This window comes from Microtus ochrogaster, chromosome 15 (genome assembly GCF_000317375.1).
Source record: "Microtus ochrogaster isolate Prairie Vole_2 chromosome 15, MicOch1.0, whole genome shotgun sequence".
NCBI lineage: Eukaryota > Metazoa > Chordata > Mammalia > Rodentia > Cricetidae > Microtus > Microtus ochrogaster.
Genome location: NC_022017.1, coordinates 37,082,347 through 37,106,148, shown reverse-complemented (window position 1 = coordinate 37,106,148; position 23,802 = coordinate 37,082,347). Strand labels below are relative to the sequence as shown.

The 23,802-nt window shown below is 37.1% G+C and overlaps 1 protein-coding gene across 3 annotated transcripts in view; it reads left to right on the top strand.

Annotated features, from left to right (window-relative positions):
• The window catches only part of Efr3a (EFR3 homolog A), an 82,821-nt gene that overhangs the window by 42,446 nt on the left and 16,573 nt on the right, over window positions 1-23,802 (top strand). For all 3 annotated transcript variants that reach the window (XM_005354544.3, XM_005354543.3, XM_005354545.3), the window contains 13 exons: window positions 2,651-2,800; window positions 6,777-6,914; window positions 10,029-10,107; window positions 11,536-11,671; window positions 13,389-13,550; window positions 14,173-14,287; window positions 15,454-15,505; window positions 17,698-17,870; window positions 18,288-18,363; window positions 20,527-20,688; window positions 21,090-21,221; window positions 22,301-22,368; window positions 23,221-23,348. In XM_005354544.3, the coding sequence (XP_005354601.1) occupies window positions 2,651-2,800; window positions 6,777-6,914; window positions 10,029-10,107; window positions 11,536-11,671; window positions 13,389-13,550; window positions 14,173-14,287; window positions 15,454-15,505; window positions 17,698-17,870; window positions 18,288-18,363; window positions 20,527-20,688; window positions 21,090-21,221; window positions 22,301-22,368; window positions 23,221-23,348 (1,571 nt within the window). The remainder of the gene's footprint in view (window positions 1-2,650; window positions 2,801-6,776; window positions 6,915-10,028; window positions 10,108-11,535; window positions 11,672-13,388; window positions 13,551-14,172; window positions 14,288-15,453; window positions 15,506-17,697; window positions 17,871-18,287; window positions 18,364-20,526; window positions 20,689-21,089; window positions 21,222-22,300; window positions 22,369-23,220; window positions 23,349-23,802) is intronic.

Here is a 23,802-nt window from a genome sequence, read left to right as displayed (position 1 = left end):
GGTGCCTGAGCTATCTAGTTTCAAGTTCTTGCAGTGTTGGGTGTGGGTTCCATCTCCTGGAGTAGGCCTTAAGTCAAATCCGTTATTGGTTCTTTATTCCACAAGCTTTGTGCCACCATTGCCCTAGCATATCTTGCAAGTAGTACACTATTGTAAATAAGGGGTTGGTGGCTGCATTAATTTTTTCTTGATGTATTTCTTAGCAGATATGTTGCCACTTCTTTATCACAATTCAATACAGTTTCTCTACAACTTTCAGCTATAATGGGCATCCTCCTCCTCCTCATCATCATCATCATAGTGACTGACATACAAACAGTGTATCCTTGTTGGGTCTTTACTGTGAGGCAGTTCTTGTTCAGACATGTTAATGTGAATTATCATTCAACTATTCCCGACACTCTTAAGCTTACATGATACAAATGTTCAAATTTACTCATGGAAAAAGTACATTGTTTTGGGGATCAAGACTAGAATGTACTACTCAGAACAGGTGTTAGATCTGGATTAAATGCTAACTGTGTAGGTTAAGTGGCTTTTGATCATCACCAACATGCACTAATGTCCTATAACAGAGTCACTACCATCTCCTGCTCCTCTTAGGCTATTGTCCTTTATATAACCTTGAGTTTGTCTTCTTCACCCAGAGAGTGGCATCAGGTATGTATAGCAGACACCCTATATAATGGTGTCTGCTTACTTGTGATATCTTAGTTAGGGTTTGCATTACTACAGTGAAGCACTATGGTCAAAACTAAGTTGGGAAGGAAAGAGTTTATTCATCCTAAACTTCCATATTGCTGTTTGTCACCAAAGTAAGTCAGGGCAGGAACCTGGAGGCAGAAGCAGACGCAGAGGCCATGGAGGAGTGCTATATTGACTTGCTTCCCATGGCTTGCCCAACCTGCCTTCTTATAGAACAGGCCAGGGATGGCACTACCCACAATGGGCTGGGTCTTCTCACATTGATCACTAATTAAGAAAATGCTTTGTAGCTGTATCTAATGGAGGCATTTTCTCATTTGAGGCTCCTTCATCTCTGATGACTCTAGCTTGTGTCATTAAAACCATCCAGTAAATGTGATCGGTGTAGTAACCCTAACCCTAACTCCTAACTCTCTCTATAAAGTAAAGAAGCCTGTATAGACAGAGCTTTGAAATAGGCAGAATTTGTCTTTAAATTTTCCACTTCACTTCCTGCTCAGTGTCTTATTCCTGTCACCTCCAGTGTCACAATCTGCTGTCTTGAGTGTCTTGTAATATCCCCATAGGTTTGTAAAGTATTGCCACTCCCTTCTAAACATGTTCTCTTCTTTAAACATATTTATTATTTCTGAGAGACAGTGTTAGGTGGGCTGACCAGAACTGTAATCGGTGATCATTTCAGGTGGCAGAAAGAAAGGGAGCAATTGAGATTAGGATAAAAGAGGTAATTTAAGGAGAAGAAATACCTTGTAAGAAAGATGGGAAAATTCTACTTGAGTCTTTGTGTCCTTCTGGAGGCTATGAGAATCTAGTCACTTCTCTTTCTTGAACCTAGTTTTCTTTTTGCCAAGAAACGTGAAGACAACATGAGGAAATTGGGCTTATGAATTGTGATAGGAGTTTAGGGCAACACTGGTAAATTACAGGTCCTGTGTGCATGTTTGTAAACACAAGTTCTAAATGAAGAAGCTTCCCTTTCTGAGAGGTGAGGGGGTTCTTGGGGCAGAGTGGGCAGAAGCACAGTGCTCACTAGGGGGAGTGAACACTCAGTTTTGAGCCCTCAAACCAGTAGTTTATTACCATCATGTTATAAGAAGCTATAGGCTTCTGATTGCCTTTTTATTAGCAGATAAGATATCTAATAGATATTTCTATAGTTTACAGAATTTTAAACTTCACTGATTTATAAAGATGGTGTTGAAAGTCTCTTGAATATATCTTTCAGTGTTCACTTTAGATTTTTTTCTCTTTTCTTTTTAAAACCATCTTATTTTACACACCAATCCCAGTTTTTTCTCCCTCCTCTCCACCCTACCCCCCCCATCCCACTCCTCAGAGAGGGTAAGCCCCTCCCCCCAAGGGGGGTCAGCAAAGTCTATCACATCACTTGAGGCAGGACCAAGGGCCCCTGTATCTAGGCTGAGCAAGGTATCCCTCCATAGGGAATGGGCTCCAAAGAGCCTGTTCATGTACTAGGGATAAATACTGGTTCCACTGCCAGTGGCCACACAAATTGCCCAAGCCACACAACCGTTACCCACATTCAGAGTTGCAATCAGATTGATAACTACCTTAATTGTCATCATAGAACCTTCATCCAATAACTTATGGAAGCAGATGCAGAGATCCACAGCTAAGCATTGGGCTGAATTCCTGGAGTCCAGTCATAGAGAGGGAGGAGATATTATGAGTAAAGGGACCAAGACCATGGTGGGGAAACCCACAGAAACAGCTGACCCGAGCAAGTGGGAGCTTACTGACTTTAGACTGACAACTGGGGAACCGGCATAAGATTTTTGAGATTTTATTTTCTTACACATATTACATGTTACCTTAAAATATTTTATGGTTGAGAGAGCAATATTGACATGCATTCTCTTAGGTAGACAAACAAACTTGTTTAAATATCTATTTTCATGGATCTTTTTTCCTCTCATCCTTATAGGATTCGTATTGCTGGGATAAGAGGTATTCAAGGTGTGGTTCGAAAAACAGTTAATGACGAGCTTCGGGCTACCATTTGGGAACCACAGCATATGGACAAAATTGTTCCGTCCCTTCTGTTTAACATGCAGAAGATAGAAGAAGTTGACAGGTACTGTATAAAGATACTAAAGCTGGGGATGGAGAGATGGCTCAGCAGTTAAGAGGGCATACTCTTCTTGCAAAGGACCCGAGTTCTGTTCTAAGCACCCATTTTGGCCAGCTTGCAGTTGTCTGTAACTACAGCTCCAGGGGGATCCATCATGGGCATCTGCATTCACGTGCACGTACCCATACACGCACACAGACATTTACATGTAACCAAAAATAAAAATCTTTTCAAAAAGATATTAACCGGGCGGTGGTGGCGCATGCCTTTAATCCCAGCACTTGGGAGGCAGAGGCAGGTGGATCTCTGTGAGTTTGAGACCAGCCTGGTCTACAAGAGCTAGTTCCAGGACAGGCTCCAAAACCACAGAGAAACCCTGCCTTGAAAAACCAAAAAAAAAAAAAAACCTGCCTTGAAAAACCAAAAAGATACTAATGGCTGTGCTGCATTGTATATCTATATATTCATGTGCTTGTTTGGATAAGAATGTTTGGTTTCTATCATTATATAAATGTAGTCTCATAATGTTGCATGAGTTTAAAAATATGTACCTTTCTCGAAATATATAAATTTGTAATGATCATATTAGCATTGGGAGTCCCAGTTCCTTATTCATACACTTAGGACTTCATTCTCTATTAGAATACATTTAAACTTTGAGCTGGTGAGGTGGCTCACAAGGTAAAGGTGCTTGTGACCAAAGCTGATGATCTGAGTTGAATCCCTGAAATGCACATGTTAGAAGGAAAACTGACTCCCACACTTATGCTGTAGCATGTACACGAACACATACAGGCAAACATACTACCTTAATAAATGTGGTAAATTTTTTAATGAACAAATTATTTGTTGGTTACTATTGGACATGTATATTAACTTTAATTAGTACTGCCTAGATTTAACTATGAGAAGCAGAAATTATAGCTAAACTTCTATTGCTTCTTTCCGATCTAATATGCTTTCTCATAGGGGGTCTAAAATAAAATAATAATAATAATTGCTATTAATTGTATTTTATTGAAAATAATTTTTATGCAATATATTCTGATCACAGTTTTCCCTCCCTCATTTCCTCCCAGGTCCTTCTTAATTCCGCACTCATATGACCCCATGCTTTCTTTGTGTCTCTCTTTAGAAAACAGACAAACCAGAATAAAATAAAAGAAAACAAACATAAAATAAAAACAAAGGAAAAGCTTGTGGAACACATATACACGCAGAGAGACACAAACATGGGCACGCACACACACACACAAAAGCCATACAAAAAACAACATCAGCATTATATATAATATATAATATAAGATATATATATATATATATATCTTATATTATATATAAGCAAAGACCAGCAAGGTGAAAAATACGCAAATAGCAGGGTGGTAGTGGCAGCACACACATTAATTCCAGCATTCGGAGACAGAGGCAGGTGGATCTCTGTGTTTGGGCCAGCTTGATCTACACAGAGAAACCCTGTCTCAAAAAACAAACAATGGGAAAAAAAAACACAACGTAAGCATTATGAGACAGAAAAAAAAATTCTTCAAAAATATCACTGAGTTTCTTTTGTCTTGGCCATATACTCCTGGGCATGGGGCCTGCCCTTAATTGTGGTTTTTATACAAAAAGAGAAGTTTTCCTTTGTGTGTTGTTGACACTTGGAGAGATAGCTTTTGTGTTAGAGATAGGGCCTATGTCCACTTGCCCCACTCAGCAGTGGAATGGAATCTGGTTTGATCTACATGTTGTCAAGGTCTCTGTGAATTCATATGTGTCGTCAGCCCTGTTTTATTTGTAAAACATCATGTTTTTGGTGTCTTCCATCTGCACTGCTTCCTGAGCCCTGAGGGGAAGGGTTTGATGAAACATCCCATTTAGGACTGAGTATTTAGAGGTCTCTTACTCTCAGCATATTGCCCAGTTGTGGGTCTCTGTATTTGACCCCAACCGCTTCAGGGCTAAGCTTCTCTTACAGTGGCAAAGCAAACACTGATATGTTTTCAACCAAAAGCCAGGCTCTATTGGTTTTTGATTGATAGCTGTAGATATTTGGGATGAAGTACTGGCTTTGGGCAATGCTGGTTTTCATTTGTCCCCCACAGTATTCAGATGCACTTGCCATTCTGAATGTTTTCTACATTTTTCTAAGTGCAAGAAGCATGTGTCCCCCTATTTTGTTACTTATGCAGGATGAATGTGTTACTGAGCAGCTAATACAGAATTAATTATCCAGGTTGGCTTGGTTCATCTTGGTTCTTGCACTTGGAAAAGTCTGAAACAGAATTTAAAAGTATTTTATCTTACACTTACAAATAATAAAATGTCCTTATAACTTTCATGATCTATGCAAACCATTAAAATTGATTTAGAAATGAGGTATAAAATTCTGTGCTAACACAGATGGAATAATATGTATTCCAGTTAATGCCAACTGCAGGAAGGATTGATGCATAAGTCCCGGATGTGACTATCTCCAGCTTTGTAATTATCCCTGAAAGTGTGAAATGATATATTTTAGAATGTTATGTGGTGTTTTTTTTTTCTACTTTTAGTGTTGTAACTAAGGCTTAAGATTTTCCTATCTGAAATATAATAATCTTTACCTAGTTGGGGACCTATTTTTTCCACTGAGACCCAATGTTATCATAAGTAAGATACTAGAAACAAATTGATAATCATTGGCAAATGAAAATTTAGTTTCCTCCTAGTAAGTCTTATTGAGGAAACAAACTACTCTTAAAAGTAGACCCTTAAAAGTAGATGGCCTCCCGAAAATGAGCTCAACAGCATTTTTGGAGGTTCCTTGTCGCATACTATGTCAGGATGCTTCCTTTTTTGAAATTTTATTTTTTATTAATTTTGTCTTTTATACACACACACACACACACACACTTCTCTCTTTTACCTTACAGGTCCTTTGCATATGCGTTATGGCTCCAGTTTCGTGTTTTTATAGAATTCCTTAGTGGAAAAACAAGTGGATTTCTGTTTTTTATGCCTTCTCTGACTCTTTTTATTCTATTTATTTTGTTCAATTCCAGTGTGTTTGTTTTTGTATTATCTTATTATATGTTATTTATTATCATCCCATAAAAGCTTGTTTTCTAATGAGAGACAGGAAAGGTGTGACTCCAGATAAGAGGGGAGGTAGGAGGAGCTGGAAGGAATACAGGGAGCAAAATATTATATGAGAAAAAAAAGCATTTTTAGTAAAAGGGAAGAAAATATTGGAAATAGAGACTATGGATACTAAACCATAAATTGTGTCTTTCTGGTGTAATTCCACTGCCACAGATGTATTTTTTTTTTATATTTGTTGCAATAAATGTGTTGCCAAAAAGCATAATATCTCAAAATATGGACAAAGCAAATAACTTTTTACTGAAAATGTCTCTATATACAGCTATTCTAATTGGTTTAAATTTTTTCTTTTTTTACACGTGAGTTATATCATGGCTTTTCCATTCTTTTCATTTGTTCCCAGTTATAGTTAAATAGAGGATGGTTAAAGATGTTTTTTCCAGACCTAGTGCTCACTAGGATATGTATTGCTATGAATGTTGAGAAATTCTATGAAAATGAGCTGTTGAATTTTGTTGTTGCTTTTTTTTTTTGAGATAGGGTTTCACTCACTATGTAGCTCATGATGCAGACCAAGTTGGTCTTGAACTTCCAAAGATCCTTCTGCTTCTGTCTGAGTGCTGGGATTAAAGGTGGGTACCACCACACCCAGTCTGAGTGTTTTATTTGCATAAAAGATATTCTTTCTAGCTGAATGTAGACACTCCTTTTGGAAGATTATATGCTTAACTCTTGTGACGCCAAGTTCATAAACATTAGAATTAAGCTTTAATATTAAAATTATTTGAGAGCAAAGCAAAATGTCTTTTTAACATTTTTGAGAAGTAAAGTGTTTTCTGTTTATCCTTTAGAACTAAAATAAGAATTGTGACTCTGACCTTTTTTATTTCTCTTTCAGTCGCCTAGGTCCGCCTTCCTCCCCCTCTGTAGCTGACAAAGAAGAGAACCCTGCCGTGCTGGCTGAGAGCTGTTTCAGAGAACTGCTGGGCAGAGCCACTTTCGGAAATATGAATAATGCTGTTAGGCCAGTTTTTGCGTGAGTTCTTCTATTTTCCTGGTTATCTGTGACTTTGCTATGTAGTAGTTGTATAAATTTCTTATGAAGGATAAAGACTTTCCAATTAAATTTTTTCACTTACCATACCAAATAATGCCTTTTTACATGTCAAGTAACATTGTGAAGGTAGCATTAGGCATACTATTTTCCTTTTTTTCCCCTTTAAGTTTACAGTATAGTATTAAATTTAATGTTGTGTACACATGTGCATTGAGAAATTAGACAGTGCCACCATGTGACACACATTGTTTCTCGCCCTTTCTCCCTCCCTCTTTCCTTCCTTCCTTCCTTCCTTCCTTCCTTCCTTCCTTCCTTCCTTCCTTCCTTCCTTCCTTCCTTCCCCGCCCCCCAGTTCTAGAAACTGAACCTAGCACCTTCCCAGGAGCTATATCTCTGCCCCCAGCTTGCCCCCAGCTTGCCCCCAGCTTTTTTTTTTTTTTAACCTTGGCTGGGAGCTTTTGATTCTGTTCACTTTACTGAGTGAATTTTGTCTTTTACTCAGAATCTAATCAAGTTAAGAATATTGCAGGCCCCACTGGTCCTTACATGATGTCTTCCAGGTTCTTTGAATAATCAGTATCTTGCAGGCAGGGCTTCCAGGTCTTGTGCTCCTTACTCCATCATTGGATGGTACTACAGTCTGCTGTAATATCCTGTGTAATTGCTGGCCTCTTTAAAATTGAGCTTTCCTTTTTAAAGTTCACCATCATCTTCTTTTCACCCTCTGATTATAATAATGAACTTAACAGGTGCATGTATATTTTGTGTGTAACATGCATAATTCTTTACTTAGGGCAGGTGTTTTTACTACATGTTCCAAGTTAACTTTTAAATTCAAGAATCATTAAGTGACAAAAATTTATTAAAAATCAAGAGTATCATCAGCTCATCAAAACAACGTGTGATCTTCTTTATAACAGTGGCCTTATAGATATGCTACTAAAAAGTAACCAAATTATGTTACCTACATTAAAAGGGAATTATTTTGACTTAAATCCAAATATTTAGGCTTAATAATAGAATTTGAGCTAGCTAGCCTGTAAGTCAGATTTTACCACATTATCTGTACTTGAACAATTTAAAGCAGGCTTGTGTCTCTTCGCTTTAAATTAAAAAGGTTTTCGCATAATATATTTTCATCATGCTTTTTCCTTCTAGATCCTCTCCACCTTTGTACCCACTCAACTTTATGTTCTTTCTCTTTCTTTCAATACAAACAAAAAAAGATAAAGAGGGAGAGGAAAAAAATCTCCCACAAAAATCAAAAAAATCTGAAAATGAGTAAGACCAAAAAAAGTACCCAACCAAAGCAAAACAGAACTAAAGGTCTACAAAAATACCACTGTTTGTTTTGTGCTGACCAGCTATTCCTGTGCATGGGTTCTGTTCTACAGTGTGGTTTGAGAGCCCCAGTAAGACTACATTGAAGAAAACTACAAAGAGCTTTTTAGTTAAGGATGGGCTCTCTGCCCACATCTCCCACCCAGTGCTGGGACCCTGTCTGGCTTGAACTTTTCCAGATCTAGTACATGCTGCTGCTGCAGTCTCAGAGTTCATGTGTGCATTAATCTTGTTGTATCGGGAAGACATGGTTTCCTTGTGTCTAGAAGATAGTTTTTTTGGAGCTATCCATCACTTCTAGCTCTCCACAGCCTTTCTGCCTCCCCTTCTTCATAGATCTCTGAGCCCTGGGGGAAGTCGTATGATGAAGATGGTGTCATCTATCACTTATAGCTTTAATAGCCTTTCTGCCTCATCTGGCAACCCTTGTGGAGGAGTAGTTTGATAAGGACTTCTCATTAGGACTGGATGCTCTAAAGTTTCTGATTTTCTGCATATTTTCCTGTCTGTGTCTCTGTGTTTATTCCCATGTACTGTAAGAAATTTCCTTGATGTGGATTGAGTAAGGCACTGATCTATAAGTACAGCAGCATGTCACATAGCAAAATAATAGTAGTAGGTTTTCCCCAGCCACATGAGCAGTGTCAGGTGTGGGTTCCATCTCACAGAATGGGACCTGAGTCTGGTCAAAAGGATTCTGGTGATTTCCATATTGTTAGTTGTGCCTCTTGTGCTCCAGTAGATTTTGCAGGTAGCTCTCTATTGCAGGTCTCAAGGTTTGTAGCTAGGTGATAATGAGGATTATCTTTTTCCTTTGATAACGTACAGAGTACCTTGAATGCTAGTCAGTAGTGATGAAACTTTTAGATTCCATCTTGACTTTCTCCATGTTCGATGACCTAAGTAAGTGTTGGCTTCATCAACAGGGCCTTGCCCTATCTAATAGCTATTTAATTAATTAACTGGATATTGTCTACAGTAAGGTACAGTGTAATTTGGAAATATATGAAAAATATCACCAGATAGATGAAAGATATGCACAATAATTATAGATTATGAGAAAAAGTCAAAAAGTCATCTGTCATTTAAAAATAGGAAATTCATAGCTATCTTGAGTTTGGAGTAATGTTTTTTAAGTTAGTTGTAGGTAAATATAAAAAACTACTTTGGTGATTTTATTTCCAAATTTATTTTAGTTCACCATTGAAATAGGCTTTTTATTTAAATTGTTGCTTGATCCATAAAGAAAATAAAAGATTCCTTAAGAATTTGAAATAGCACATTTTCCTTCAACACTGAGTACAGGAGAGCTGGTATGCTGGATGCTGTGAAGGGGTTAGTGTGAAATGAGACCAGAAGACTAAACACCAGAGAAATCCCAACATTTTAAGTCTGTAGGTAATTATTGGCAATGTTAGCTGAAAGTTGTAAAATAGCAAGAATTGTTATTTGAAAATGTTAATGGTCAATGTGTTAGTTGTTATAGGAATAAAGTCCTATATTAGAAGGTTTCAGGCCTGAGAGTCATGAACACCATGGACACTTAGTATACTAACAATCAAAGTATACTATTTAATCGCCCTTTGCACTACTGTATGGCCAAGCTTAGCAACTAGAAATGTGTGCCATAGTTAGGAACGAGGAACCCTTGATTTCCGTTTAGAAAGTTTTCTGATTTTTATATTGTTGAAGGTTTTAAAAGAAGGTGTTATTAAAAGCCAAGAGTTCTTAATTTCTAATTGTTATTTACAGGCATTTAGATCATCACAAGCTATGGGATCCTAATGAATTTGCAGTTCACTGCTTTAAGATTATAATGTATTCTATTCAGGTAAGGTTTAATGAACTGCTTGTATTAAATAAGTAGTGATTATTCTGTATAGATGTGCATAACACCAAACAAGTGGAAAACTAGGATACAAAGCATGTTTTTTGTTTTGTCTTTGTTTTGTTTTGTTGGTTTTCTGAGGCAGCGTCTTATTCTGAGGCTCTGAGTATCCTAAAACTCACTATGTAGGCCAGGTTAACCTCGAACTCAGAGGTCAGCCTGCCTCTGCCTCCTAAGTGCTGGAATCAAAGGCCTACACCACTGTAGCTGGCACATGGCATGTTCTTATTTGTATTTTTCTCATTTACTGCTTGTTTTCTTACTTGCCAAGATGAAACATAAGAGGATTAGATAATTTTATTGTGGCACTTTTAGTGCAGTTATGAACTCATATATTGTGTGCTTCTACTATACAGTTGATCTGGCATTGGTTTTCTTTTGTGATAGCTTCTGTTCTTTATAGAATCTTAGGAGCACTGTCTTCTACAAAGGACCACCTTTGGTTTTTCTCACCTTAAAATCTGAAAAGATTTGATTAGTTCTTAATTTAAATGTGATTTCATGTCTTCAGTTTTGATTCTTTCACTATGCATTCTTTTTAATATATTATACTAATTTTAGCTAATCCCTTGGAAGTAGGATGAACATGGGTCCTAATTTCCCTAGGAAAGCCTTAATGTGTATAGTTGTTAAAAACTTCCTCACCCTCAGTTACAGAAGTGTCCTGGTCAGCCAGTAAATTAAATACTTTTAAACAAGGCAGACTTAGCTGCATGTGCTTCATGAGGAGCGTGCAGTTTCCCAGGTAAGAAGTTCAATTCTAGCTTGTGCTGGTAGTAATAGTACTAATGGTGTGTGTGTGTGTGTGTGTGTGTGTGTGTGTGTGTGTGTGTGTGTGTGTATTAAATGTAGGCACATGTGTGCCATGGCATGCATGTAGAAGTCAGAGGACAACTCTCAACAATCAGTTCTTATCTTTCACTTGTTGAGGCAGGATATCTCTCTGTCTGTCTCTCGCCTCTCTCCTCCTGCATGCATGTATTTGCATCTCATGCATGCTCAATATCCAGAGAATCTAGAGGTAGACATCAGATCCATTACAAACAGTTGTGAGCTCCCATGTGGGTACTGGGAGCCATACTCTGGAAGAGCAGCCAGTGTACTTAATCCCCGAGCCATATTTTAAAACACCCCTGCTCCGACTACCACCAACAACTTAAATACAGTATTTGGTAATTTGCTTTTTTTACTCAAGATGCCATAGTTTCCAATATCACTGTTCTTTAAAGCAATGCTTTTTTTTTGGGGGGGGGGAGCTACATATTATAAATATCAGTTCTCTATAATGAGTACGGTGTACCTTTTCATTCTTTCGGATATGCCATGTACATTTATTTGCTCACACATCTTTGTGCTATTTGCTTCCCTTAGGCTCAGTATTCTCACCATGTGATCCAGGAAATTCTTGGACACCTTGACTCTTGTAAGAAAGATTCTCCACGGGTTCGAGCAGGTATCATTCAGGTTCTGTTGGAGGCTGTCGCTATTGCTGCTAAAGGTTCTATAGGTGAGTGTCAATAAAACACAAAAGGAATGCATTAATAATATGCAGTGTTTTCCCAGTAGTTGTCTGTGAGCACCCTTTAAGATTTCTCTACATATTTTCAAATGTTCTGTAATTTGAGTGTATATAATCAGTTTTCCTTCTTTTTTCTCCCCTCTTTCATTTTTTTTCTCTTGTACTTCTTTTACAAAGGGTTTAAAATATGATTTATATACTGAACATTGGGTGAATACAGATTTCAAAAGTGATATAAGTTGAACAATTGAACATTCTTTCTTTTTTAAATGTCGCTAAGTATTCAACTCAGGGCTGTGCACATCCTAGATAAATGTACTGCTACTGAGATGACATTTTCCTAAACATTCTAGGCTGGCCTTCATCTCACTATGTTGCTTATGTGGGCCTTCACCTTGAAACTTTCCTGCCTCAGCCTCTGGAGTAGCTGAGCTTTCAGTACCACACTACTACACCTGATTCAGGTTCAGATTTCCTAGTCCGAAAGTCCAAAATCTAAAATGCTTCAATGTTGAAATATTCTCAGTGCTGACATGTCTTGGAAGTGGACTCCACTTGTTTTAATGTAGGAACACTAAATACCTCTTACCATCTTTGTATATAAGAAGTATAGGAAGCACTGATGAATTTGGTGTTTGTATTTGAATACTGCCTATAAACTATTTTTGTATACATAGTTATTATCAACACACACAGAAACATATACACACATGTGCAAACATTACAACAGACATTACTGCAAATAATATCAAACATTTGTGACCGCAGCCATTTTGACAAAGGGCTTCTTCCACATTTAGTTTATGTAGACAATTCTTCATAATTCTCAGTTATAAAGAGAGTTTGATCACGTGTAGCCTGAGACAATCAGTAATTAAAAAACTGCAGAAATGTAGATTAGCAAAAGCAGAATACTATGTGGCCCATTTTGCTAGAATGTGTGGGAGAAACGAAAGAAGTATCTTTAAAGTTACAGTGCATGCAAGTCATTCTGCAGTTCATGGAAGCTTCAAAGACTGAGTAGAGATGTACTGCAGTGTAGAACTGGCTGGGAGGAATTGCTGTCATTGTCTTAAGTGTGATGGAAAAAACTCGACCTTGGGCAGCATGCCTGGGAAGCTGGTAGATTGTAGCAGGTAGCAAAGGGAAAAGAACAAGCTGTTCATTCACATGTGGTTAGGGAAATGCAGGAATATGATAGAGATACAGGGGCCAAAAGTACAAAACAGATGAGTCACCAAAATGTCTGGATTATATAGGGAAGAGTCTTTTGGGGGAAGGGCAGCTCATCCCCTGGGCTGGAGAGATCAGGGTAGAGGGTGGGATATGCTAATTATACCCTGAAACAGATAGGGACTGAGAGATGCTGGGAGAACCTGGCATCTAGGTCTTTTTCAATAAGTTAAATAGGTACCTCAGCCATTGGTCTTGGGTTTGAAACTAACAGGTAGAAAGATTGGGATAGTTTATTATGCAGGTTGTACCAAAGCCAAACAAACAGCAGGTTCCTCATAGATACCCAAAATATGCTTGTAGTGTGACTGTGAGACCTTGTTGTTTAGTTATACAACTTAAAGAAAAATGAACTGGATAGCTCATAAATTATTAGGTACTGTTAACAGGAAAAGAAAGTAAATATAAAGTTTGTTTGGAATTTTGAGAGCTGTTTTTGAGGTTACATCCTCACAAAGATGGTCTTTCACAGGGCCAACAGTGCTGGAAGTCTTCAACACCCTGTTGAAACACCTGCGACTCAGTGTGGAGCTGGAGGCCAGTGACAGCCAGCAGGGGTCTGTGGGCAGCATCCCCTTAAGTTCCAAGGACAATGATGAGAAGATTGTGCAGAATGCTATCATTCAGACAATAGGTTCGTGTGTCAGTCTGCAAGCCACTGTATGGTGATATGGAAGATGCTCTTGCATAAGCTGTTTGACTTGGATAGTACACTTGCCAAAGTGGAGTGATGGTCTAGACCTCTAAAAATTGTGTTTGAAGGAAATAAATATAAGAACACAGTTCTTTACCTGTTTACATTGATTGTCTACATTTTGTGCAGTTCTTTGATTTGTTTTGGTCTTCTCCCCTATCTCTTTATGTACACAAGTTTGTACATTAATATGTATTTCTGTATGTCTATAAAAGAAGAGAATATTCATATACATGCTTTTAAAAATAAATTGACTGGGCATAGTAAGTGTATATGTCATGGTTTTTTACTACTAAATTCTTTTTTTTATTGAAAAAAATTTTCATACAGTATATTCTGATCATCAGAAAAACAAAGTTCAATTCCCAGTACCCACATGGAGACTAACAACCATATGTAACTTTAAATGCCCTCCTTAGGTACCAGGCATGCAAGTGGTACCCAGACATACATGTAGGCAAAATGCATATATACACAGAAAATAATTTTAAAAATAGTTTTGGAGTTATATGGAGAATTTGCCACTTTTCAATTTGTGAAATTTGTCATCATGTATTTATAGGATTTTTTGGAAGTAACTTACCAGACTATCAGAGGTCAGAGATTATGATGTTCATCATGGGAAAAGTGCCTGTTTTTGGAACATCAACTCATACTTTGGATATCAGTCAACTAGGGTATGTTCTCCGATGTAAATGAACCGACTAATGGATTACATGTTTTTAACTCAAAAAATGTTGGTATTTTAAAACTTCAGTAATAAAAAGCAACAGTGTTTTCTTTGGTACTAGATCATTAGGCTATTAAATCAGGAATATATATTTACATATTTGGATAATTTTTAACTTACAAATTCTCAAATTTTTTAACTCTTTTATTAATGAGGTGTAAGATTTGTTTGACTTGTGCTTTGTGTATGTCTGCACATATGTAGGGTGAAATTTCAAGCTTCCTGAAAGCCTTTAAAACATTGTTAATGAATCAGGAATAATGACTTGGGATGGTAATGTTCCCTCTTTATAGATTTGATTTGGTAATATGCTAAAACATTAGCTAATGTGTTAAAATAATCTCATGTCTTATAAATATATATAGCAATTGGATTTTCATCAAAAAAATGTCTTTAAACTTAAGGAGATGGAAATACTGAGTACCGGATTGGATTACTGCATATTTATTCATGTTTAGCATACCATAGCCATCATTCAGTATAGTCAAATAAGTGAAGAAAAGGCACTGTCAGCTGGAGAAAGTAGGATAGGACTATAAGTGTCATGGGTGAACATGCTTTCTTAGCAGTAGGTGGGTAAGAGTGGTGGCAGAACTAATAAATAGAAAAGGGGTTGGTTATCAATGGCACAAGGAGTAAAAGTCAACTAAAGGATATTTTCTTCTTATAATAATTATTGTAGTTCTATCCTTTTATGATGAAGAATATGAGAAATTGATATTTGTGTGCAAAATATGATATGCAGATATATGAACTTAGCATTTCCATCTCTAAATGTAAGCTCTGTTCACAGAGGACAGTTGGCATTTTCATACATTCTTGGGTCACCACGTCTTGTACTTGGAGAATTTAATCTTTGTATCAACACATCAGTTTGTTCTTGAATACCAATAGCTTGACTTTTCTTGTTTAAATTTTTTAACATTTATCTATTTTAATAAATAAGAAATTTATTTTGGTGTATAAAGTGAGTCATGGCATAAGCAGTTATAAAAATAAGTAAAATATTTAGCCAATAAGAATAAAGTTTTTAAGTCAGTAAAAGATATTTATGTAGATGAAGTTAATATAAATAAGTCTAAATTAGTAATACCAATACTTCATATATTTCAGAGATTTGGGAACCAGGAGGATTCAGATAATGTTGCTGAGATCTTTGCTTATGGTAAGGAGTTTGATAGAAGTGAGGGGAGCATCCCGTAAATACTGAAAAGAGTGTGTCACCGCCAGCTTCAGACTCTGCTGCTTTTCTCTGTGGTTTGTTCACTTGAGTATCTCTCCTTTATCCTCTGTTCTGCTATTCTTCACTATTCAGTGCTTGCCTGTCCTGTCATTTTGTTTGATCTTTATTATGATCAAGCTCACAGAAGGCAGAAACAACTTCCATCATGTCGGTAGAGATACCTACGCTCAAAGAAGTTAGATGGAAATAATTGAAGAGATCCAGGGTCACACAATAGAATTCAGATAGGAAAACCCATAGTGCCTTCTACATTCTGTTCAGACAGTGGCTTCTTGTTAGTGATTATTTGTCATTTTATATTAGAGTGGGAATAGATACAGAAAAGAAAAACAAAAAAAGCACAACAGAGGTCCTCTGGTACTATATGCTAAATACACTCATTTTTTTTTCTTTCTTACCTTTGAATTATACAGTTCCCCCTCCTTCTCTGCTTGTTTTCAAATTCTTTAATTATTATTGTTATATTATGCAAATATGCGCATAGCTGCAACTTGCGGAGTCCATTTATTGTTGGTTTTAGGTATGACAACTTAGGGGCTTGTCTCTGGGGAAGATTATTCTCCCTCTCTCAACAGTCTTTAATTCCCTGTAGCTCTTCTTCTGGGGGTGCGGCTTTGTGCGATTTCTCCTATCCATGTTGGTGTGTCATGGTGTTGCCATTCTTCAGGTCTTGATAAAGATACTCCATTTTTGTTTAACTCCTGGGATCATGTCAAGGACAAAAGTAGAGACTCGGTCTTTGAAATGTGTACCCTTCCAGCCAGTACGTTCTCAGTTCATTTGAGAGCCCTTTTTTGTAAGTGTTATTTCACTCTTCGTTTCATACTCAGGTGCAGAAGAATCTGGTTTCAGTTTTAATTCTCTTCCTGGTGCTTGTTATATAGGATTTTAAATTGAGCTACAGCAATATTTATCAGTCCTTTCCTACTTGTCCTTTTTATTTGTTGTGTCTAACTTAAAATAACATCTTTATATACCAATGACATAAACACTGTTGATTCACTTTCCTTATGAAATTGTCTAAGGTTTGACTCTAATTCTTTATAGGAAACAAATTTTACAAATATTAATATACTACCATACTTTTGGGGGGGGATTTTTTTTACTTTATTTATTTATTAAGGATTTCTGCCTCCTCCCCGCCACCGCCTCCCATTTCCCTCCCCCTCCCCGATCAAGTCCCCCTCCCTCATCAGCTCGAAGAGCAATCAGGGTTCCCTGACCTGTGGGAAGTCCAAGGACCACCCACCTCCATCCAGGTCTAGTAAGGTGAGCATCCAAACTGCCTAGGCTCCCCCAAAGCCAGTACATGCAGTAGGATCAAAAACACATTGCCATTGTTCTTGAGGGAGCAGAAGGAGAGGGAGCACGAGCAAGGAACTCAGGACCGCGAGGGGTACACCCACACTGAGACAATGGGGATGTTCTATCGGGAATTCACCAAGGCCAGCTGGCCTGGGTCTGAAAAAGCATGGGATAAAACCGGACTTGCTGAACATAGCGGACAATGAGGACCACCATACTTTTTATACTAATTATATCGTAAGTCAGCTTTGTGCATTCTTCTTTGGTGGGTTTTAAATGCTTAATAGTACTTAAGTATATTCTCCTTCAAAATTTAAAAATTGGAGAAGTTTAAATATTACCATGAATGTCAAATCGAGTAGCAAAATACAATTTTCCAAACTGAAAATGTGTTACTGTTCCCAGTGGTTTTCTTTAAAACAATAGCTTACAGGGTCAGACTTTCCACCTGCTCTCCCTGTATCTGTCCCATGTCCTTGTATGATACACCCTGCCTATGCCCTGGCTTTCTCTCTGTAAGGGGGAGAGTAGCCTGCCTCGCAGAGTGTGGTCAGGACAGAGTTGACACTCATGCAATTGAGCCTTACATGGGACCACATACCAGATGTGTGATGATCATCTTATTCTTGTTATAAATAATGCTCTTAAAATGCTAAAATCCTGGCTACCATACAGATTTCCTTTATATACTTCCTCAGACTTTTGCCCATAGTTTCTGATTTCCTAAATTTATGATTAAAAAAAATAATGTGAGAATTTTGCCTAAGAAGGACTCATGAGAACATTGTTGATTTTCCCCTTGTAATCAGGTGACTTCTGGATACAAAGCCAAGACAATTGTTACTGCTCTGCCCGGGTCGTTTCTGGACCCTCTATTATCGCCATCCCTCATGGAAGATTATGAGCTGAGGCAGTTAGTCTTGGAAGTAATGCACAACCTCATGGATCGCCATGACAATAGGGCAAAGCTCCGCGGCATCAGGTGATTCGCTGTGCTTCCTGAGAGCTCTTGGTTTTCTCAGTCACCATGCTAATTGTGCTTGTGAGCATGCCCGTGTCTGTGTGGGATGTTTAATTGGTATCAAAATGATTTTTTAATATGTTTTAAAATAACGTGATGGACTCTCATTCAGTGTGCTCTACAGAGTGCTAATCTAGAAATTATTACTTATATTAATTAAAAACTGTTTTGTTTTAGTTTTACTTTAAGCCTAAAAATGGCACTATGAATGAAGATGATATAATTCTTAGTTAAGCATGGTAATCAAGTAATATCATTTCATATAAACATTTAAAATGTAGATGTGACTGACTGAGTTCAAATGTAATCCTCCACAAAATACAAGGTCTTATAGCCAAACGTGCTATTCGTTTAAAATTGTTGATATATTGTTTCTAGAATTATACCAGATGTCGCTGACTTGAAGATAAAAAGAGAAAAAATTTGTAGACAAGATACAAGCTTCATGAAAAAGGTAAGGTCATCTTTTTAAAGAGTGTCTGAAATGTATCTTATAGCCCTTTAAATGTCAGACGGTTTTATATTGATCTGTGGGCTTAAAAAGAAGCCATAGAATTTGGAGTGAAAGACCTCTCACTGCCAACTTCAGCCTGCTTTATATGACCACAGTACCAACTGTGACTCCTTGAGCCTGTGTTTGGATGTAAGATTGCTAGGCTGCACAGTTGTTTTGAATTTCTCCATTTGAGGGGAATTCCTGCTCTGCCCTCCTTGGGAACCAAATATGCATACTGGTTTTTCTTAAGTAGCTTTTATGTAGACAGAACTGTACTGGAGTTTGTTGCTTGTTAGGTGTTTTTCTGTATACTGTTTGGGAAATGTGTTAGGCATTATGTCTACCTTTAACTATGGGTGAATTTAGGAAACTGGTGTCCTGTAAATTGATCAGGCTTTTTGTGTGTTTTACCAGTCATGCAAAATTTGAGCAGGACATTTCATTCTATCACCATCTTTAGTGTTTCTGTCTTTGTCATTATGTTGATGATGTGCTTCAATTTAACATTGATTAATTAATCAGATTCCTTCAGTAAACATAATTCTTTTGAGTTCATCTTTATTGTATTCCAGAAACAGGGAAGTAAGGTTTTATTTGTTTGATTTCTTGGTTTTGAGTATTACACATTTATCAAATTTGTCCCAAATGCTAAGGAACTTTTAACCATGAATGAGTTTTGAAAACTCAGTTGATAATTTGGACAGATTTTTTTTTATAGTATATGATGGTCATAAATGTCCTTAAACACTAAATCTGGATTCATTTTTTTGTTTGTTTCAATAGTCATAGAAGCAATGCTTCTTTCCACTAGACTTCAGCTTCTGTGAGCCATTAGGCTGTTGGACCATGCCGGGTCTGCTATCTTTTAAGATGTTCTCTCGCAATTATGCTTTGATTTTAAAGTTTTAAATGACTTACCTGGTAGCCCCTTTTTTTATACCTCTTTCATGCCCAAGTGTTGTATTTATATCATTTCTTCCCCTCCCTTTCCTGCTCCAGCTTCTGACGTTCCCTCCTCTTCCTTGCAAGTTCATGGCATCTTTAATTATTGCTATCATGTGCACACAAGCACACAGAATACAGCCTGCTGAGTTCTTTTAGTGTAAACCATTCTTAATTGTATCTAATTTAGAAGCAATCTATTCACATTTTCCCTGTTTTGAAATTTATTTTGATAATTTGTCACACTTTTTCATTAACCTTTCCATTTATTTTGTTTGGCTTTCATGTGATACCTTAACTGGAAATTTACAGAACTTTCTCAAAATATAAAAATCAAAACTTTTATTCTACATTCCTATGTGGAAGAGAACAGATTCATCAGCATGGACAGTGCTTACTGCCAACATTGTGTGTCAGGCATTTGTGCCTCATAGTGTACGGAACCTAGGACAGTCCAGCCTATATTTTGGGAGCATCCTAAATCCTGAAACTGATTTTCCATCAGAGAAGCCTTAGCCTTTAAACTAGGAAGCATCTTTTATTTCCCATTCCTCCTGAGCCTTATGTGGAAAACAGCTGCTCCCATTTTATTTCCTACCACAGTCCAGTCCACAATTCTCACCTTGCAAAAGTGCTCATGTAATTTAGGAAAAAATTACTGTTTATTTTGAAATGTAAATACATATGCATTGTTATTTTACTTATTTTAGAGTGAACTAAAAGCATCCCCTTTTTAAAGTCCATACTCTTTCTTAGAGGAAATCACTGGAATTTTTATAATATTATCCAGTTTTGTTAGTTTTTGTATGCTGAATGAAAAGAACAATAAATCATTTGTTCTTTTATATTTAAGTTTTTCAGTTTAGTGGTGTTTTGGTAAAATTCATCTTATGTGTATTACTATTACAATGTGTGTTGTAATATATTGCAAGTTATTTGTTGGCAGTCATTTGGGCTGGTTCCTGTTGGGCTTCCTCAAACAATGCTGTGCAACCATGCTTGTGCATGAATTATGCTGTACAATACCCATTTCCCCATGGCAATCCATATCAGGGATTCTTGAGAATAACTTCAAATGATGCAAATGCGCTAGAGAACACCCGTTTACTTTGTGCAGTCATTGCTCTTTTTTATGCTACGTTGTTAACATACAGAAGTATCTTTTTCTGTATCTTTCAGAATGGGCAGCAGCTATATAGGCACATATATCTGGGCTGCAAAGAGGAAGACAACGTTCAGAAAAACTATGAGCTCCTTTATACATCCCTGGCTCTTATAACTATCGAACTAGCCAATGAAGAGGTGGTTATTGACCTCATTCGATTGGCCATTGCTTTACAGGTATGCTTTATAACTTTCCACTAAAGAAAAAATTCTTTTTAGTGAATTAAATATCACTTATAGAGAGATATGATATTCAAGACCATGAATTTTGAGTAGCAGGGTTTTTGGTTGCATATTCAATTAAAGTGAACAACTCTGTGCTCAGAGCCATTCAAGACCTTTCAGCAGATGATGGAAACAGCTCTACTTCTGTCCAGTAGATCGGTGGTCACTAAAATAGCTAATATAGGTGTGGCACTGTTTAGTTGGAGTTAAGTGCTGTATAGTAAAAGGACAACGTGTAGTGCGTGTGTGTTTTTTTCAGCTGTCTAAACTTTCTTCAGTTTTCTAGTGTAAGCACTATGAATGTGCTGATGGAGTATGAGAACCTGATCTTTCAAATTTATTTTCTACTGAAGGACAGCGCGATTATCAATGAAGATAACCTGCCAATGTTTCATCGGTGTGGAATCATGGCACTGGTTGCAGCATATCTCAACTTTGTGAGTCAGATGATAGCCGTTCCAGCATTCTGCCAGCATGTTAGCAAGGTGAGAGACCTAGAAAAGTTCCTAGCCTTAGTTTTGTGTAAAATCGGCTAATTTCTGAATAGTCATTTTTTTCTAACATACACACACACATATATACTTATATACACACATCTATATATATTTATATAAGTACATATATTTTAATAATTATATGTAATTTAAGGTAAGTATATATATAATTAGGATAATTCTGCAAAGTAAAATTAAGATAATTCTGAAGAAACATGAGGTACAAAAGTACAGTTGATATTGTCTATTTTGGTTGTTACAGTTTTTGAGGTCATTGTTGAATAGAATACAGTTTTCTTCTCTCCTTTCCACTGAGCAGTTGTAACTTGTTGTCTTAAGCTTTCTTCAGTTAAATGTTGTTTGTTTATGTTGTATAAGGCAAAGCTGGAGTTGAAAGATTAATGCTTCTTTCTTAAATTTTATTACCTTTCAGTGGTGTTTAATTTTTTTCAGTGGTCATTCCAGTTACTAACATGATTTCATACATATTTCAGAGTCCTTAATGTGGCAGAAATATGCCACAATTGAAAGCTTTTGTCAAAGAACCCTGTTTTCATGAGATCTTAAAGTACATCATGCTAAAATGTAGGTTTTGTGTGCATTCATAAGAGCAAAACTCATTCATTTAAAACTCACTTATGCATTGTGTATTGTCAGAATGGTGCAGACCCTTTATTGAGACACCCCCCACTGCACCCCAGGACACTGAGCCCTGAGCACTACTGAGCACACAGTGGGGAGCTTGTGAGGGTTCTAAAAGAGGTCTGCATTGCTCGGCTACTTAAGAAAATGTGTGCTCTCTTTCTTCTTAGGGTGATTTAGCAAATGTAACACATCCTTTTTTACTGCCTCGTATACTTTATTATTAAACTTAAAATAGCTGTTGAATTTTTAGTATCATGTGAAAACAGAAGGAACTTAGTTTGAATTCAAAGATACACTCATGGTGTTTCATGTAAATGCTTAAGGGTTTCTTTTTGGTTTTGCTCTTAGTTATTTTGTAAATGTTCACTACAAGGTCTTAAAAAGATTTTTAATTTCACTTTTGTTTTGTGTCTGCTTGCTTTCAGGTTATTGAAACTCGAACTATGGAAGCCCCTTATTTTCTACCAGAGCATATTTTCAGAGATAAGTGCATGTATGCACATTCTTTATAATTGATGGAAAGGTTGACCATAGAGAGATGAGTCAGTAATAATTACAAAGGAGCAACTATTGTTCTAGGTTTATAATTATAGTAATTGTATCATTACTGGCATTTAATCATATAACCTTTTCTCTTACATAATACTTTGACTCTATAGTTGTCGATATGCATATAGACCTGAAAATGCAAAGTTTATCCCCTTTTAAAATGTAATAATATATTTCTTAATTATAACATTTTGCTCTGTGTGCTCATATAAATGAGCTGTCTTGTAACAGTATAGTTTTCTTGTTGAAGATTTCTGGTAACATAACAACATGTAAAATTGTGGTACAGAAACAAAAGCAAATTCATATGCTGTACCTTCTTCCCGCTATTCCACAGGAAAATAAATGCACGCTGATAACCCTTTTTTCACACTTTGGGCTCTAAGACAGGAAGCTCAGCATTGAAAGCACAGGGTAATGACCACAGTGGGAAAAGAGAGGGCACCTCTTGTGACTGGGGTGGCTTGTCTGTCACCATGCTGGTCCTGGGCTTTACATTCACACTCAGCTGTGTTTTCCCTCTCATTACATTTTGCTTAGTGTGAAAATTAAAGACTGAGTCTAGTATTCTTCTTCTTATACTGTCCAGACATTAGCAGAGTGACAGGGCTAAGTTTACTAGTGCAGTCTGATTGGGGAAAGAGCCCTAACAACCTAGACTTGGTTACAAAGCACATAGGCTTGTTTTTCGTCCCCCAGTAACTTGTACTTCTGTCTAAAATATTGAGACCTTCACTGTAGAAGTTGATGCTTAGGAATCAATATCTAATGATTGTTGTTTTTATCAACTTGACAGGCTTCCGAAATCGTTAGAGAAGCACGACAAAAGTTTATATTTTCTGACCAACAAAATTGCAGAGTCCCTTGGTGGAAGCGGGTACAGTGTGGAGAGGCTCTCAGTTCCTTATGTGCCACAGGTGACAGGTATGTTCAGTAAACGTCCTGCCGTGCAATGAGTGAAGGTTAGGTTTGTGGCTATACCAATATACCATGGCTTACTTTTTAAAGGTGACTTTGTATTGTATGTGTGTAACTGTTGTGCCTGCATTGCCTGCATGTGTACCATGTTTGTACAGTGCTCATGCTGGCAAGAAGGCAGCTTTGGAACCTCCAGACCTTTTGTGGGTGCCGGGAACGGAGCTCAGGCCCTCTGCAGAGCAGTTAGTGCTTTTAGCCATGAGCCAGCTCCCAGCCCCTCATTAGTTGTTTTGATTTTGTTTGTTTGTTTTTCTTTTTTAAAGCTATTTTAAGTGTTTTCTACTTTTAAATACTGCTTTAGAAACCTTTCTCTAAAGCTGTAGATATAGGAACGATTGATAGGAATTTACCATAAGGAAATCAAGAGGTCAGCTTTCCTGTTATTTTTAATCTATTATTT